Below are 18,463 nucleotides of genomic sequence, written 5' to 3' on the forward strand. Positions count from 1 at the left end.
CCAGACCTGAATCCAATCGAGAATCTGTGGAAAGAGCTGAAGACTGCTGTTCACAAACACTCTCCATCCAAACTCACTGAGCTCGAGCTGTTTTGCAAGGAAGAATGGGCAAGAATGTCAGTCTCTCGATGTGCAAAACTGATAGAAACATAACCCAAGCGACCTGCAGCTGTAATTGGAGCAAAAGGTGGCGCTACAAAGTATTAACGCAAGGGGGCCGAATAATATTGCACGCCCCACTTTTCAGTTTTTTATTTGTTAAAAAAGTTTAAATTATCCAATAAATTTTGTTCCACTTCACGATTGTGTCCCACTTGTTGTTGATTCTTGCCGAATACTTTTGCAAGGCACTGTATATATATATATATATATATATATATATATATATATATATATATATATATATATATATATATATATATATATATATATATATATATATATATATATGTGTGTGTATACAGGGGTGCACATAAGTGGTCCTCATGCGCACATGCGTACTGGACGTAGACAAACGCGCTGGCCCTCAACGGCTTCCATACGCTTTTGCGTACCGATGGCTGACCACTGTATTTGCGGCGGACATGAGAGTGGGAGCCGCATAATGCCCTTTATTTTGAATTGATGCTTTTTATTTCTTTACATTTCACTTCAAAGTAATGGCAATTTTGTTGTGCCAGTTGATGTTAATCAAGCATTAATTGTTAATATAATTAATTAAAGTTAATTGGCTCTAAGTAAAGCTTGTCATAAATTTATCGCATCAGGCGGGTCGGCTCTCAAGCTTAATGAGGACCTGAGAACCTGGGCAAAAAAATTATGTGCACCCCTGTGTGTGTGTATATATATATATATATATATATATATATATATATATATATATATATATATTTACAGTGGGGAGAACTATTTAAAATGTATTTCAATCATGTTACATATGTTATGTTACGTATATATTAAGCAATGCTTTTTCATAAGCGTTTTAATTGACTCTGATACATAATTAATACAACAATCAATTATTAATGTGTAAAAACACAAAGCTAATGTGTATATGGCAGGAAAAACAGACAAGGCTGAAATAGCAGCTTCTGCTCTTGCACCCCTCTTTAAAATAAACTGCTGTATTTTAAGCCAAAAGAACTAACTGTTGTGTTTGATAGAACAATATGTCTACAGTATATGCTGCCTTAGCAGATTCATGGCGCATTAAGTCCCCAAACTATTTTTAATTTGTCCATTTTACCCTGGAAACCCCCGTTTACAGACGTCGCGCAACCACTTTTGTTTCAACCTAGCCATAAAAAGGAGGTAAGTAATCGTATTTATTATTCGAAATGTCTGTCATTTTTAGCTTTGAATCTTTCATTGATGTCTAAAATTAAGTTTATTAAAAAAAAATTTTTTTTTAAACTTTTAAAATTATTCACTCGCGTATTTTAAACTTTTAAAACAAATTACATCACAATAAAAAAATTAGCGTGTGTAAAAAAGTCACGGATGTCTACCTCATAACTATCGTTTAGTTGTATTTTTGTCGTTACTGTCGCATTTTTCCCAATATTTTAGATGATAAATAATCGATCCAAAAAAAGAAAAATTAAATTAAAACGTTTAAAAGGGTAAATATTAGGGCTGTCAAAATTATCGCGTTAACGGGCGTTAATGAATTTTTTAAATTAATCACGTTAAAATATTTGACGCAATTAACACATGCACTGAATGAGCCACTCTCGCATTGCCTCAAACAGATTTCAATGAGGCCGTTTATGGACATTAAGAGTGACGAGTATGCCACCGGCCGCTTGGGGGCAGCGCGGCGCCGTTCCATACTAATGTTATTTCTTCTAATAGTGGGAGAATTAGTAGTTGTGAGACGTTTATGCTGTTGCTTTGTGCTCCACACATATTTCGGTAAGTTTGCTTTCTTTTAGTGGCAATTATGTGTCTCTTGTTGTATTTTGGGTAAGATATGCTCAGAGATATATCTGTTATAAAGGCGAGTGGACACAGGCGTTCTTTGGGCTGCGCCGTTTATTGGCATACGCTTCTGCCACTCCTTTACAACAAACAGAAGTATCATTTAGTAAAAGCACAACAAAAATAATATTGCTATCTCCCAAAAAAAATGTTCACAAAAAGAAAAGCACTTCAGTCTGTCGTAATGAGGCCCTATTCTCACACAGCTAAACAACAATGCAAAGTGAACTGGCATTATTCAGAGTTTAGTCACTCAATTCTTATTGCTGTTATTTTTATTCTTCTTATTATTAGATTAACTCTACTTTTGATTGAAAATTGTACAAATTTTATTAAAACGAAAATATGAAGAGGGGTTTTAATATAAAATTACTATAACTTGTAACTATAACATTTATCTTTTATGAACTACAAGCAGGGCCGGCCCCGGCCATTTGGGGGCCCTAAGCAAAATAATGCCAAGGGGCCCATATTTTTGGCCCACCATTTCGTCACAGTGTACTGTGAAACCCATACATGCCAACCCATACATCCATATTTTGTATATTAATCAGATTTTGTTGCACTGCATACTTCAAACTTCTCACCCCAAATGATTGTCAGTACTTACAGTAAATAGCGCCAAACCTTTTTCAAAAAGAGGAAAAGAAAGAAGTTAAGGAAGAACTTTTATTTTTTAAGCTTTAAATTAAGTATCAAAACTCACAAAAGTCAACTAAAGCAAACTGTAGTAAACAAAATATAAACAATTGCCAGATTGGGGACCCCCTAGTGGTCAGGGGCCCTAAGCAGCTGCATAGTCTGCGTATAGGCTGGGCCGGCCCTGACTACAAGTCTTACTATCCATGGATCACTTAAACAGAAAGAATGTTAATAATGCCATTTGTGGATTTATTGTTATAATAAACAAATACAGCACTTATGTACAGTATGTTGTATGTATATATCCGTCTTGTGTCTTATCTTTCCATTCCAACAATAATTTACAGAAAAATGTGGCATACTTTAGAGATGGTTTGAATTGCGAGTAATTACGATTAATTAATTTTTAAGCTGTAATTAACTCGATTAAAAATTTTAATCGTTTGACACCCCTAGTAAATATATGAAAATTAAAATCTTAACCACTCCTTGATGTCTGCGATTTCTGCATCACGACCCTTGTTATATTACTATGTTTCACCCATAAAATCCCCCAAAAATCCGGCTTTGGACATTCACAGCTGTGTCTTGACACTCGGTGATACATGCTACATGAAGTTTTTGGATCGAAAAGAGGTAAGTACGGGACACTATCTCGTTAAAATCATGGCGTCTTTAATTATGCTCTCGCGTGCTCTCACCTCCAGTTAGGGTTTTGCTGTTTAATTTAAAAAAAAAAAAAAAAAAATTCCCTTTTTTTATAAATGCCCTCCTGTTCAAAAAAATTCTTCTCCCAGAAAATTGAGATTTTAAGCTTTCCAGTAATGTATCAATGTACAATTTTAAAATCTGGCCAAATTGGGGGTCTCAGAGCGGAACTTACCTGAGTGTTTTCCGCCATATACAAAAAAAAAACACCTATTTAAAAGTTCAAATCACGTTACATATATATTAAGCAATGCTTATTCATAAGTGTTTTAATTGACTCCCTTACATAATAAATACAACAATGGATTCCAGTAATGTGTAAAAAACACAAACTAACGTGTATATACAATGAAAAACACCTACCGGTATTTAAAAGTTAAAAGTCATGCATGTGCATTTTTTATCTCGTGTATGTGTGTGTGTAAGCAGCTCAGAAGATGAATAAATGAATAAAAACAACAGCAACTATAAAAAATGACTCCAGCAATTTGGAATGTAATGTATTTTGGGATTTTTTAAAAATTGTGTTTTAATGTTGTATTTCCAAGCAGGCCCTCAAAAAGGTTTGATTTCAGATTTACAAAAAAATTAAAAATAAAGCAATGATTTTTCAAACAAAATGTTTTTTTTTTGATAAATTAATTTATAAATTTCAGAATAGGTTTATGTATTTAAACCATGAGAATGTTAGACTGCGATTATTAATGTATTCATTTGAAGCACAGGAAGCTTCCGTCTAAATTAAAGCGTACAAAGTTGCAAAGTAGTGCTAGAGCAAATGTGTCAAATTGGTGAATTATGGGGAGTTCGTTATATTTTAGAAAGACTAATGCAAGCAGACATTTTTTTTTTTTACTATTACCAAACTGCAGAAACAAGAGGATCATCTTTTTAATAGAATATCTTAAGCAGTCTCACATGAATAATTTGTTCGCTTACTTAAATTACACGCTGACGTTATAGGGTTTAGAGAATGATTAACCATAGATTTATTTGAATGACTGTATATAAATAAGTTATTGAAATACACAAAACTATAGGATGTATTTCATTAAACTCTGCATGATGTTTTTCAAAAGAAAGAATTAAACGAATTCAAGTGGTTAGTATTTCCCAATGTTGCTCAATAACTTCGTACATAACACAAACCAACAAAGAGCGTAAACATTTAGCAGGATAATGATTTCAAAAATATTAAACGCATAGTATAAAAAAAACAACAACTCACCCACTCATTTTTCTTGTGTCTGAAAGGCATGAACTTTTTAAGGAAACTGGTGAATAGGGGGGAAGCAATTTCACTGTGAGACTTGGGGAATTCCCAAAACCAAGCAAAACGGCCTGATACTATGGGCTCAGTGTGAATACAACCTGGTGTTCTTCCAACTTTGTGTTCTTCCTTCACAGAATGACTCAACAAATATTTCAAAACATAATAACTGACCACAAACAGCGCTGTAAAAGCAATTAAGAATGATCAAGAAATTCTGCAAAATTTAGGAAATATTTCTTATCACAATGCATCTCTGATATTCTCTCACATAAGTGATGATTGAATGGAGAATTAACAGGCTGGGGCGTGCCATTAAATCGTTGTGCATATGGTTGTAGCAGTTGTTTTGTTTTTTTGCCTTGGATTTTGGCTTTCTGTGGGGGATTTCCTCTCCACACGTCTTGTTTTTTAGCTTCTTTCCTCTTTTTAACATGAAGATAGGCTGCAGCAGCTGCACTCACACATGCGAATTTGCTGCATGCAGTCAACTAGAAAAGAGAATGCATTACTTTAACATAAGACTTCTTCGGGCCATTAAAAGATTTAAAATCCAACATTCGGCGAATTGACTGTACATTAAGACAAGGCTTCCGAAAGAGGGTTGTGGCATCATTGTAAACTTGTAATATGTACTTGCATACATTCGATTGTACGGAGCCCCGCTGTTGCCAGGGTACAGAAGAATATTTATGATAGGTAATTACTAATCTGTTAGCGCATTATACTAATTTGTACCCTCATTTTAGTAATCTGTACCCACAGTATAGTATAGGGATGTCCGGATCGCATATTTTTGCACCCGAGTCCAAGGATATGGTAAATGGAGAGTACTGACATAGCGCATTTATCTACATGGTTACCATGCCCAAAGCGCTTTACATTAGCACACACAAGTCACCTGATTTTGAGAATCTGTGATAACGAGTCCAGATCCGATACCGAAAAAGTTTTGTTTTTTTAACAAAAGTTCCAAACATGTTATACTACTGTAATTTTTACAGTACTTCCTCTTCTGCTTTTTCCAGGAGTGTTGCGGAGTATTCTCGCAGTCGGACATCCGGGCATTAATGGCGTCACCAGCCACAACAAAGCGTCGCCATAATGAAATGGAGGCAAAACACGAGTCACAAGCAGTTGCTCTGTCGTGCATTGTAGTACAAACGCGTTGAACTTTTGTCTTATTTGCAGTCTTTTTTTCGTCGGAATGACTAAAAGTTGCTGTGTTGCGGGTTGTAACACAAGGAAGAGTTTGGAGCCGCATCATAAGTTCTTCATTCTTCCTCGTGAGAAAAGGACACGCAATTGGTTGACAGCAATCAGTCGAGGAACAGTAAAAGTAGACGGTTCCGTGGACCAGGCACATTTACATTTGCAGCTGACATTTTATTACTGGTGAGTAAACTTTAATAATTTTTTTTCCCAATTAGCTGCTAGGATTCAATAGACTAGGCAGTGGTTATTATTACAGGAACTGACAACTCGCAAAGCGTTTTCTTTTGCCGTGAACTGCTCTGATCTGTCAATCGGTATATTTTTGGCCTGGCAGGAATTGGTTATTTTGCCGTGACGTGTTCACGGCTAAATAACGCTTGGAGGCGAATTACCGGTTACGGCAGAAATAATCACTCTTTATATACTACCAGTTTTCTTAGTTCCACAACGTACATATTCCACGTAATTGATAAAGGTCAACTTACTGGGTGACTTTATGAGGTAGTTGTAGATGTTTCCGAACTTCACTGCAGGGAATCCAGCTATCAGCTGTGACTTTGTATGGGCAGTTTTGCAGGCCAGTACACGCTAATTTTAAGTTGTATTGCCTCCTCGCGTCTGTCGGCAGTGACTCGTGATAATATGTCATGTTTAAGACGTTTTTATGAAAAAAAGACGCAAAACACAGCTGAAGTATATGAATTTCAGACAATGTTTGTCTATGGATGTTTACCCCCATCTCAAAATGGCGACACGTTGCTATGCGAGATGACGTCATCGTGACATCACACCGACTGCGAGAATAAAATGTATATATTTGCGTATCTTTTGGCAATGCTATTGTATTTTTGGATTATTTTGTTACTTTTTGATCACTCTCCATAACATTCATATGATTGAGCCCACTCAAATTCACTTACGCTTTGACGCTCACGCTGCCGAGAACAGCCTCTCGACAATGGAGATGACTAAACGATGATTAACATATTTGTGCCTTTGATCGTAGCGCTACCGAGCCTTCACTCGCCGGATCAAAGCTACAAACCTGTCAATCATTGTTAACTTTAAGTACCAAATATATGCATATAACCTATACAGTGTATCACAAAAGTGAGTACACCCCTCACATTTCTGGAGATATTTATATCTGGCCAGTCCTGGTGGATCTTTTATCTTCTTTGCCTTGAGGAATTTTGAGGTAGAGATTTAAGTATGAGATGGAGCACCATCCTGCTGCAGAATTTGTCCCTTTTTATGGTTAGGAATGTAAGAGGCAGTTAAGATTTGTTGATATTTCAGACTATTTATGTTGCCTTCCACCCTGCAGATCTCTTGCACACCCCCATACTGGATGTAATCCAAGACCATGATTTTGCCACCACCAAACTTCAGTTTTCTGAGTGAATCTTGGATCCATGCAGGCTCCAGTAGGTCTCCTGCAATATTTGCGGTGACTGTGGTGTAATTCAATGGAAGATTTATCTGAAAAATCCACCTTTTGCAACTTGCCTTGGCAAATGCCACACATTTTTTAATAGTCTTTTGTTTAATGCTGGTTTCTGGGCACTGATTCGACCATGGAGGCCATTTCTAGACAGAATTCGACAGACTGTTCTGTTTGACCCAGGGACTTCAGGTGACCAGGTCTCATGGAGCTCTTCTGCAGTGGAAAAAGATCAAGATCCTCCAGGACTGGCCAGCCCAGTCACCAGACATGAATATCACTGAGCATGTCCGGGGTAGGATGAAAGAGGAAGCATGGAAGACGAAACCCAAGAATGTTGATGAACTCTGAAATCTGGGAGGCATGCGAGACTGCTTTCTTTGATGTTCCTGATGACTTCATCAATAAATTGTATGAATCCTTGCCGAACTGCATGGATGCAGTCCTTCATGCCCATGGAAGTCATACAAAATATTAAATTTGGTTCTCACAGCACCACTACGTAATTCGCTTGTTATGTAACATATTTTTGTATTTAAAGTACATTTTTTTGTTCAATTGTCACATTACTTTCTGTAGGCGACAAAACTTTTGTCTTGCCAAAATTTGACCATTATGTCTTCATTAAATGATATATCTTTTTACAGTGAAACAAATATATTTTTGTACATTCAACATCATTTGGGAGGGTCTTAGCTTTCATATGAGCCATTTCTGAAACCAAAAAAGTCAGGTTATTAGCAAGTGTTTCCACAAAATGGATAAGCGACAAAACTTTTGTCAGGGACTGTATATTGCTGAACTGTTGGTACATATTCGTAAACCCTTGGCTGGGTGGTCGACCTGAGGTCGGCTGCGGGGGTTTACTGGAACATCTATCCAGCAACTCCTCAGAAAGATCGAACTCACCGGGTCGAAACTGAGGAGGACATCCAGGGATTTGGCAGAAGAGGCAGGCTGACAAGGACATGTTGTGGGGGAAAGAAGGGTCCACAACTGTGAGATGTTCCGGGATTAATGGAATGAAACATCAATGAAGGGTAGCTCATGGCTGATGACCCTGCAGATGCCCTTTTGGCACCATCAGCGTTGAGTCAGGTGGAAACGCCATGCAGATAGCCCTTACTTGTACTTCCAACTAGTAAATGTAGCTACGTTTCAGTAAACCGTGGGTACAGATTACTAAACTGTGCATAGAGTTTAACTTTGAAAATATTTTTCGGGGTTATTCAATTGCAATGTTTGTCATGTGATCATGATTCATACTTTCACAAACATTTGGCAAACTAACGATCAATTATTTAAGAGGGAGTTTCCTCCTGGCAAATAGCTCTCGTTCTGCTCTGTGCTTTGTGCCAGCATTAACACAATGAATTAATGTACTGTCTGCTAACATGCAAATTTGAGCACTTCTCTTATGTACATAACAGGATGTGATGAAAATGGAATACACGTTAGGGAAAGTTGAAAACATTTCAGCTCAATGGAACATAAATATAGGCAGCTGATAATAGTGATTTTATTTCGTTGTGGGTGATGACAGATTTTTGATTCAATGAATTGAATGTTTTTTAGGGAGCTCTGGTGTGCTTTCAAGTAGCATGGCTCTATAGTAAAAAAGCATGTGAATCGAACATTAGTTCAATGCGCTGATAATTTTGTCACTAGTTTTCACAGTGGCTCGTGAATGGGGTTGCAGCAATGTGGCAAGTTTAATCCTCTCCTCCACACAGCAACAGCAGGGTTTTGCGATAATCTCCTGAAGTGTCGCCCTGATGAGAGAGTTGGAAAAAGACAATTATTAAAATTGCAATATAGAGAATATTCACCTGCGCTCATTATCACTACTTTCACACAGACACAAAACATTCAATGTTTGCAAAAGGAATGAAAAAACAAAACAGTACACACCACAAAAGAAGTCAAAACATTTGAGTTATAAACATTGCAAAGGGGATAGCATGTTCATGGTAAAGTAACATATACAGTACGTCCATAACAAAAAAAAAAAAAATTTATTTAAAAAATCAATCAAAATAAACTATGATTATTTTATTTACTTATCAAAACAAACTACAAGCTAACAGAAGACATCATGGAAAATTCCATGTGTACAAAAAGTCTACACCCCTTTTTCAAATGTCAGATTTTAAAAAAGCGTCCTTGAGAAATCTTTTCCTTTTCCTGGCATTTAACTGTGGTACGTTTCCCAAACGTTATCTCTGATCTACGTTAATTACTAGAACTTTATACTTGACGCTATTTTAATTAAATAAATTTCCCTACAGAACGTTGTGCACTTAAACTTAACCAAAGAGCCAATAAAATCTAACAAAGTGGTATTCTTAAACCTCTCACTTGAACTTTGTGTACAACACACTACATAGCACATCTTCAAGTCGTTTCGTAATTGCAAAATATTTTTGCAAAGCCAATATGTGGCAATGTGCTTACTGTATTTATCTGAATATATGTCACTGTCATTTCATGTGGAAGTTAATATAGAAATGTTCCTGGGTACTTCCTGTCTCTCGAGCTGTCGGCCAATCGTGCGGCAGATATAGAAAGGAAGTTGAGCACACAAGGGAAATTCCTAAACAGCTGTGCAGAAGCCACAGACCAACAGCCCACCACAAAGAAGCTATAGATTACCGCGGCCCCATCCCTTCAGTTGAAGACGACTGTGTGACATGCTCCTACACGATGCTACAGAAAGAACGGGCCGAGACAAAACAAAGCCAGCGGGAGCGTTAGTGCACACCGACGCAGACTTACGATCATCGTCTCTACCTGGATGAATTCATGCAGCGACGTGTCCTGCGTTTCTTTGAACTCTTTACGAATGTTGAAAAGGTCAATTTCGCTACGGGACACCATGATGCGGATCAGTGCTCTGTCATCTGTCCCGAGACCCTGCACAGAGAACAGAACTGATATTAAACCTATATAGAGTGGGGCAAATAAGTATTTAGTCAACCAACAATTGTGCAAGTTCTCCTACTTAAAAAGATTAGAGAGGCCTGTAATTGTCAACATGGGTAAACCTCAACCATGAGAAACAGAATGTGGAAAAAAAAATACATAAAATCACATTGTTCGATTTTTAAAGAATTAATTTCCAAATTACAGTGGAAAATAAGTATTAAGTCACCTACAAACAAGCAAGATTTCTGGCTGTCAAAGAGGTCTAACTTCTTCTAACAAAGTCCAACGAGGCTCCACTCGTTGCCTGTATTAATGGCACCTGTTTTAACTCATTATCGGTATAAAAGACACCTGTGCTCTAACGAGGCTCCACTCGTTGCCTGTATTAATGGCACCTGTTTTAACTCATTATCGGTATAAAAGACACCTGTCCACAACCTCAGTCAGTCACACTCCAAACTCCACTATGGCCAAGACCAAAAAGCTGTCGAAGGATACCAGGGACAAAATTGTAGACCTGCACCAGGCTGGGAAGACAATCTGCAATAGGTAAAACGCTTGGTGCAAAGAAATCTTGTAGACCTGCACCAGGCTGGGAAGACAATCTGCAATAGGTAAAACGCTTGGTGCAAAGAAATCAACTGTGGGAGCAATTATTAGAAAATGGAAGACATACAAACCCACTGATAATCTCCCTCGATCTGGGGCTCCATGCAAGATCTCACCCCGTGGCGTCAAATGATAAACAAGAACGGTGAGCAAAAATCCCAGAACCACACTGGGGGGACCTAGTGAATGACCCACAGCGAGCTGGGAACACAGTAACAAAGGCTACTATCAGTAACACAATGCACCGCCAGGGACTCAAATCCTGCACTGTCAGAGGTGTCCCCCTGCTGAAGAAAGTACATGTCCAGGCCCGTCTGCAGGTCGCTAGAAAGCATTTGGATGATCCAGAAGAAGACAGGGAGAGTGTGTTATGGTCAGATGAAACCTAAATAGGACTTTTTGGTAGAAACAAAGGTTCTCGTGTTTTGAGGAGAAAGAATACTGAATTGCATCTGAAGAACACCATACCCACTGTGAAGCATGGGGGTGGAAACATCATGCTTTGGGGCTGTTTTTTATGCAAAGGGACCAGGACGACTGATCTGTGTAAAGGAAAGAATGAATGGGGCCATGTATCGAGAGATTTTGAGTGAAGATCTCCTTCCGTCAGCAAGGGAATTGAAGATGAGCCGTGGCTGGGTCTTTCAGCATGACAATGATCCCAAACACACAGCCAGGGCAACAAAGGAGTGGCTTCGTAAGAAGCATTTCAAGGTCCTGGAGTGGCCTAGCCAGTCTCCAGATCTCAACCCCATAGAAAATCTGTGGAGGGAGTTGAAAGTCTGTGTTGCCCAACGACAGCCCCAAAACATCACTGCTCTAGAGGAGATCTGCATGGAGGAATGGGCCAAAATACCAGCAACAGTGTGTGAAAAGCTTGTGAAAATGTTTGGCCTTCGTTATTGCCAACAAAGGGTACATAACAAAGTATTGAGATGAACTTTTGGTATTGACCGAATACTTATTGTTCACCATGATATACAAATAAATTCTTTAAAAATCAAACAATGTGATTTTCTGTTTTTTTTTTTCCTCATTCTGTCATCATGGTTCAGGTTTACCCATGTTGACTATTACAGGCCTCTCTAATATTTTTAAGTGGGAGAACTTGCACAATTAGTGGTTGACTAAATGCTTATTTGCCCCACTGTATACCACTCATTGAATTCATTACCATTCTGCAGTAAATGGCACAGAAAGATTAGCATTCAAATCCAGAACTCCCATTTTAAATAAATTGAATATGTATCGTTGTCAGTGGTAGCTGTAAATCAAATTCAAATAAGAGTTGTTGTTTTTTTTTTTAATGAACTTTACAGTGTGTTTGGGAGCCATAATCAAAGTGTAGTTCTGTTTTTAACATTTTAAATGTTACTATGTTAAAGCAACACTATGTAACTTTTCAGTTTTGGTCGATTTTAGCGACGCCGGTGGACAAAAGCGGTAGTGTTTTGCCTTAAGGAAGACTGTGTTTTCCATGAGGACCAGCGCACACCCACACAGTATTGTGAAATTATCAATCAATCAAAAATTAGTCTCCCGGTCGCCTGCAGATGGTAAATGGTGTTATACTTACCTTTCAAGGCGCTCAAAGCGCTTTACACTATGGATTAAATAAAATTTCTGTTTCCAGCGGCTGTGTGAAGGATGAATGGTAATAAGGTAATGAATCCAGCTGTGGCTAAACAATAGCATATGACGGTTAGCAACAGTGTGGCTCAGAAAGATTATCATTCAAATCCAGAACTCCCAGTTTAAATAAATTGAATATGTATCGTTGTCAGTGGTGGCTGTAAATCAAATTAAAATAAGAGGTTTTTTTTTTGTTTGTTTTTTTTTGTTTTTTAATGAACTTTACAGTGTGTTTGGGAGCCATAATCAAAGTGTAGTTCTGTTTTTAACATGTTAAATCTTACTACGTTAAAGCAACACTATGTAACTTTTCAGTTTTGGTCGATTTTAGCGACGCCGGTGGACAAAAGCGGTAGTGTTTTGCCTTAAGGAAGACTGCGTTTTCTATGAGGACCAGCGCACATCCACACAGTATTGTAAAATTATCAATCAATCAAAAATTAGTCTCCCGGTCGCCTGCAGATGGATTAAATAAAATTTCTGTTTCCAGCAGCTGTGTGAAGGATGAATGGTAATAAGGTAATGAATCCAGCTGTGGCTAAACAATAGCATATGACGGTTAGCAACAGTGTGGCTCAAAGTTAAATGAAGTGCTTAAGTTAATTAGTGCTGGTGAAAGCGATACAGACCACCTCAAGATATAAAAGAGGTGTCATTCAACTAGTTGTCAGTCGACATATCACAAATGTTATGAAAATTTTTATTATTTTTATTTTTTACGTTGAAAGGTTACCTAGTGTTGCTTTTATTGTTTTTAATCAACATTTTTTTTAATTTATGATTTTATTTATTTCTAAGAAATGATAATGATTAGTACCATTTTAAAAAATATACAAATTAGGCAAAATTATAATTGAGACCTGGTGGCCACTTATGTCACATTTTGGATTATGTAGACCATTCTTGTTTACCAAATGTTAATATTGTGGGCTACATGAGCTAACCTTTAAAATTATTTTCTAATGGCGTTGTTTCATTTCTGCCTCTTACAAAATCGGAGTATTTGTTTAATAAACAAAATAGTTAAATAATGTAAGAAAAATATTGATCTGTAATATGAGTTAATCAAGCCTTTGATAGTTTATTATGTGTTCATATAGGAGAAAATCTGAAAAGTGAATAAATGCTTATTTTTCAAGAATTTTGAGGCCCAAATGTCCACCAATTTTGGAATGACCCATTTCTGTCTCAGCATAACTAGTGCACAATGTAAGGCCAATAAAGTTATGCTTCGATGAATTTACCCAATCATCGTTAAGCAAAAAGCAGAAGAGTAGGACTTTGAAATCGGGAAGTCAACCCATTGGCTGCCTTTGACGTTGATAGACGTCACTGATTGGGCGTCTATCATTTTTAATAGCACTAAAAGAGTTAAAATAGTGGAACTTTTTTTCTTCTTCTGAATTTTACGAGTATTTCTCGTTGTATTCAGATCATTACCTTCATGGCTTTGTACAACCGGTCTGCAAAATAAGAAGGTTGGTTCTTCACACTGCGGACTGCAATGGAAAGTGAGAGTTAAACTGAAGTTCCGAACTCTGAATTTTCTTTCAGTTTTAAGTCTTCAATTACCAATGGCATAAAAGGCATTCTTAACATCTCCTGACATTTCCTTCTTGATGATTTGTTCGATGTCCTTGTTGGAGAACCGGACAAACTCCTGGAAAACTGAGTAGAGTAAGAGTAATTTATGAACAAATATGAGCCACTTTGCACTCATTGAGCAGTTACTACATCAGTTAATGTATTTAGACTATTACAGTGGTATGAAAAAGTATCTGAACCTTTTGGAATTTCTTACATTTCTGCATAAAATCACTGTCAAATGTGAGCTGATCTTTGTCAAAATCACACAGATGAAAAAAACAATGTCTGCTAAAACCACCCAAACTTTTATAGGTTTTCATATTTTATTGAGGTTAGTATGCAAACAAAGACAGAAGGGGGAACAATAAGTAAGTGAATCATCACATTTAATATTTTGTGGCCCCCCCATTGCAGCAATAACTTAAACCAGAAGCTTCGATCAGGACTAATCTTGGCCCATTCGTCTTCGCAAAACTGCTGTAGTTTGTCAGATTCCTGGGATGTCTGGCATGAATCGCTGTCTTTAGGTCATGCCACACCATCTCAATGGGGTTCAAGTCTGGACTTTGACTTGGACACTTCAGAACGTGTATTTTGTTCTTCTGAAACCATTCTGAAGTTGATTTACTTCTGTGTTTTGGATCATTGTTTGTTGCAGCATCTATCTTTTTAATTTCAAATGTCTGACAGACAGACTGCAATACCCTGAAAAACTTTGGAATTAATTCTTCCATTAATGTTTACAAGTTGTCCAGACCTTGAGGCAGCAAAACAGCCCCAAATCATGATGCTCCCTCCACCATGCTTCACGGTGGGGATGAGGTGTAAATGTTGGTGAGCTGTTCCACTTTTCCTCCACACATGACGTTGTGTGTTACTCCCAAACAATTCAACTTTGGTTTCATCAGTCCACAAAATATTTTGCCAAAACTTCTGTGGCCTTTTTGCAAACATTTAACAAGCCACAATGTTTTTTTGTAGACAGCAGTGGCTTTCTCCGTGGAGTCCTCCCACGAACACCATTCTTGGCCATAGTTTTACATATAGTTGATGTGTCCACAGAGATGTTGGACTGTGCCAGTGATTTCTGTAAGTCTTTAGCACACACTCCAGGGTTGTTTTTTACCGCTCTGAGTATTCTGAGTAGGGCTGTCCCAAACGACTAATTTTCTCCCTATTAGTCAGCCGACTATTTTTACGATTAGTCGACTAATCTAATAATTACATTTTTTTTTTTTTTTTTTTTTTACCAATTTAGCAATGAAATTTTTGTTGACGCTTATCAATTCACAAAAAACATATTGGAACACTCAAATTATTTATTAAAGTACAAATAAACACGTAAATAACAATAATAAATCACAAATAAACAATGAGTTCAAATGCTGATAGAATTAACTAGTGTAGCATCCCGATTGAAAAGATGGTCTCTTAAACTGATGGTTTACAACTTTTATTCCATCCTTGATGTAAACACACTGTAAGAGCTACGGTGCACACAAATAAAGCAACACAATTAGAAATTAACAAAAACTTTTCACCTTTTTCCTTTTAAACCTTATTTATATATCAATGAATTGCCTATATGAATTGCCTTTACCTTAATTTATTACCTCATCATTGACAATCTCTCCCTTGAGTGCAATCACTGTATATACTGTATATATTTATGACCTTTTAACCTTATATAATTTTCTATACCATAAAATAAACCATAACATGAAATAAACCTTTCAATTAGCATTAAGAACAATACTAATAGCACTTATAGGCCCATTGTCAATGAAACATTATTATTTAGTAAGGCGACAGCACCCTCTGGTGTACAAAAAATGAAAGAAAAAAAATTACAAACTGCGTGAAGGCGCTTGAGGTGTTTATTCACGGCCGACGTGCAGCCAAGCTTGGCATTGAAGAGACAGGACAGAAGAGTGTACTCTCCTTTGTTTCTTTGAAATAAGGCAATGTTTTGGACACTCTGGTGCGCTTTTTTGGCTTTGTGCCGCTTTCCCCGCTTGCAAACAGAGCATCCGACATTCTAACTTTCCACGCATATATTTTTTTAACCCTTCATTAACCGTCGACGGGATGTTGTGCTCGTCGACGGATTTACGTCATCGATGACGTCGACTATGTCGACTAGTCGGGACAGCTCTAATTCTGAGTTGAACTCTTGTCATCGTCTTTGGTGGATGGCCACTCCTTGGGAGAGAAGCAACAGTTCCAAACTCTCTCCATTTGTAGACAACTTCTCTGACTGTCGAATGATAAACATCCAGACTTTTAGAGACGGTTTTGTATCCTTTCCCAGGTTTATACAAATCAGCAATCCTTGATCGCAGGTCTTCAGACAACTCTTTTGACCGAGCCATGATGCACAACATCAGACAATGCTTCTCATCAAGACAATTCTTACCAGGTGTGTGTTTTATAGTGGGCAGGGCAGCTTTAACCCACTCATCAGTGATTGGGCACTCACTTGACTTAAAAGTGTTTGGTAAAAGTTGGTTTCAATTCCTGTCAAATCTCCTTAGGCAGAGGGTTGACTTACTTATTTTTCCTCCCTTCCCCCTTCTGTCATTGTTTGCATGCTATCCTCATTAAAATAAGAAAACCTATAAATGTTTGGGTGTTTTTAATTGAAGCAGACGGTGTTTTTACATCTGTGTGATTTTGACAAAGTTCAGATCAAATTTAATGGGGATTTCATGCAGAAATGTGAGAAACTCCAAAAGGTTCAGATACTTTTTCATACCACTGTAAGTGTCACCTGCAAAACTATGAAAAATGTGCAACATGATATCTGGAAAATACAGTCAACATAGCCACTGTGGTTTACCTTTCCTTAGATGAGGAAAGCTCCTGGTACACAAAATACTCATGAACTTCATTACCCGGTCATCAGAATCAGCATTACACGCATCAGCAAGCTCCTGTTAGTAGCAAACAAAGCATTGGGTGTAAATCAATAAGACACCTATTTTTTTTATCTTTCTAGAACTAATATGTATATAGAGCGAGAAAAATAAGTATTTGAACACCCTGCAATTTTGTATGTTCACCCACTTAGAAATGATGGATGGGTTTGAAATTTTCATAGTAGGTGCTTGTACACTGTGAGAGACAATCGAAAAAAACATCCAGAAATCACAGTGTATGAGTTTTTTAACAATTAATTAGCATTATATTGCTTCAAATAAGTATTTGAACACCTGAGAAAATCAATGTTAATATTTGGTACAGTAGCCTTTGATTACAATTACAGAGGTCAAACTTGTCCTGTAAATTTCACCAGGTTTGCACAGACTGCAGCAGGGGTTTTGCACCATTGCTCCACAAAGATCTTCTTTAGATCAATCATGTTTCTGACATGTCACTGAGAAACACAGAGTTTGAGCTTCATCCAAAGAGTTTCTTGGTTATTCTGGCTGACTGCTTCGGGCCATTGTCATGTTTCAAGACCCAGTCACGACCCATTTTGAATGCTCTAACTGAGGGAAGGAGGTTATTCCCCAAAATCTCATAATACATGGCTCAAGGGATGGTGTTCTTAGGATGGTAGTCATTATTCTTCTTCCTCCAAACACTATGAATGGAATTAAAACCAAAAGTTCCATTTTGATCTCATATGACTACATAACTTCTCCCATGACTCCTCTGGATCATCAAAATGGTCACTGGCAAACTTAAAACGGGCCTGGACATGTGCTGGTTTAAGCAGGGGAACTTTCAGTGACATGCATGATTTTAAACCATGACGTTTTAGTGTATTTCCAACCGTAACCTTGGAAATGGTGGTCCCAGCTCCCTTCATTTCAATGACCAGCTCCTCCTGCGTAGTTCTTGGCTGATTCCTCACCATTCTTACGATCATTGAGACCCTACGAGGTAGATCTTGCATGGAGCCCCAGTCCGAGGGAGACTGACAGTCATGTTTAGATTCTTCCATTTTCTAATAATTGCTCCTAAGGTGGATCTTATATCACCAAGCTGCTTGGCAATTGCACCGTCACACTGTCCAGCCTTGTAGAGGTCTACAATTCTGTCTCTGGTGTCTTTGGACAGCTCTTTGGTCTTGACCATGTTAGGAATTCCAGTCTTCCTGATTGTATGGGGTGGACAGGTGTTTATATCCAGGTAACCGCCACAAACAGGTCAAAAAGTCAGACTCAAAAAGTCCACCTCCACTCCACTTATTTGTTGGACTTTTTAAAGGCGACTAACGGCTCTTTGAGGCTTACAATTGTAGCTAATAGACAGGTGTTCAAATACTATTTGCAGCAGTATAAAACAAATAGTTTTAAAAATCATACACTGTGATTTCTAGATTTTTTTCTTTAGATTGTCTCTCACAGCACCTACCATGAAAATCTCGAACCTGCCCATCATTTCTCAGTGGGAGAACTTGCAAAACTGCAGGGTTTTCAAATACTTATTTTCCTCACTACATT

The 18,463-nt window shown here is 37.6% G+C and overlaps 2 protein-coding genes across 5 annotated transcripts in view; both read right to left on the reverse strand.

The window, feature by feature from the left end:
- The window catches only part of tnip1 (TNFAIP3 interacting protein 1), a 40,906-nt gene extending 36,117 nt beyond the window's left edge, over positions 1-4,789 (reverse strand). The window contains exon 1 of the mRNA XM_057849394.1: positions 4,559-4,789. The gene's annotated coding sequence lies outside the window, so the exon portion shown is untranslated. The remainder of the gene's footprint in view (positions 1-4,558) is intronic.
- Positions 4,790-8,754: 3,965 nt separating this feature from the next.
- The window catches only part of anxa6 (annexin A6), a 43,494-nt gene continuing 33,785 nt past the window's right edge, over positions 8,755-18,463 (reverse strand). For 3 of the 4 annotated variants that reach the window (XM_057849399.1, XM_057849401.1, XM_057849403.1), the window contains exons 21-25: positions 16,852-16,945; positions 13,998-14,093; positions 13,866-13,924; positions 10,035-10,172; positions 8,755-9,031 (exon numbers count right to left, since the gene is read on the reverse strand). In XM_057849399.1, coding sequence (XP_057705382.1) covers positions 8,972-9,031; positions 10,035-10,172; positions 13,866-13,924; positions 13,998-14,093; positions 16,852-16,945 — 447 coding nt within the window. In that variant the 3' untranslated portion in view covers positions 8,755-8,971. The remainder of the gene's footprint in view (positions 9,032-10,034; positions 10,173-13,865; positions 13,925-13,997; positions 14,094-16,851; positions 16,946-18,463) is intronic. The other variant, XM_057849400.1, reaches the window with a different exon arrangement.

Source organism: Corythoichthys intestinalis, chromosome 11 (genome assembly GCF_030265065.1).
Source record: "Corythoichthys intestinalis isolate RoL2023-P3 chromosome 11, ASM3026506v1, whole genome shotgun sequence".
Taxonomy (NCBI): Eukaryota; Metazoa; Chordata; class Actinopteri; order Syngnathiformes; family Syngnathidae; genus Corythoichthys; species Corythoichthys intestinalis.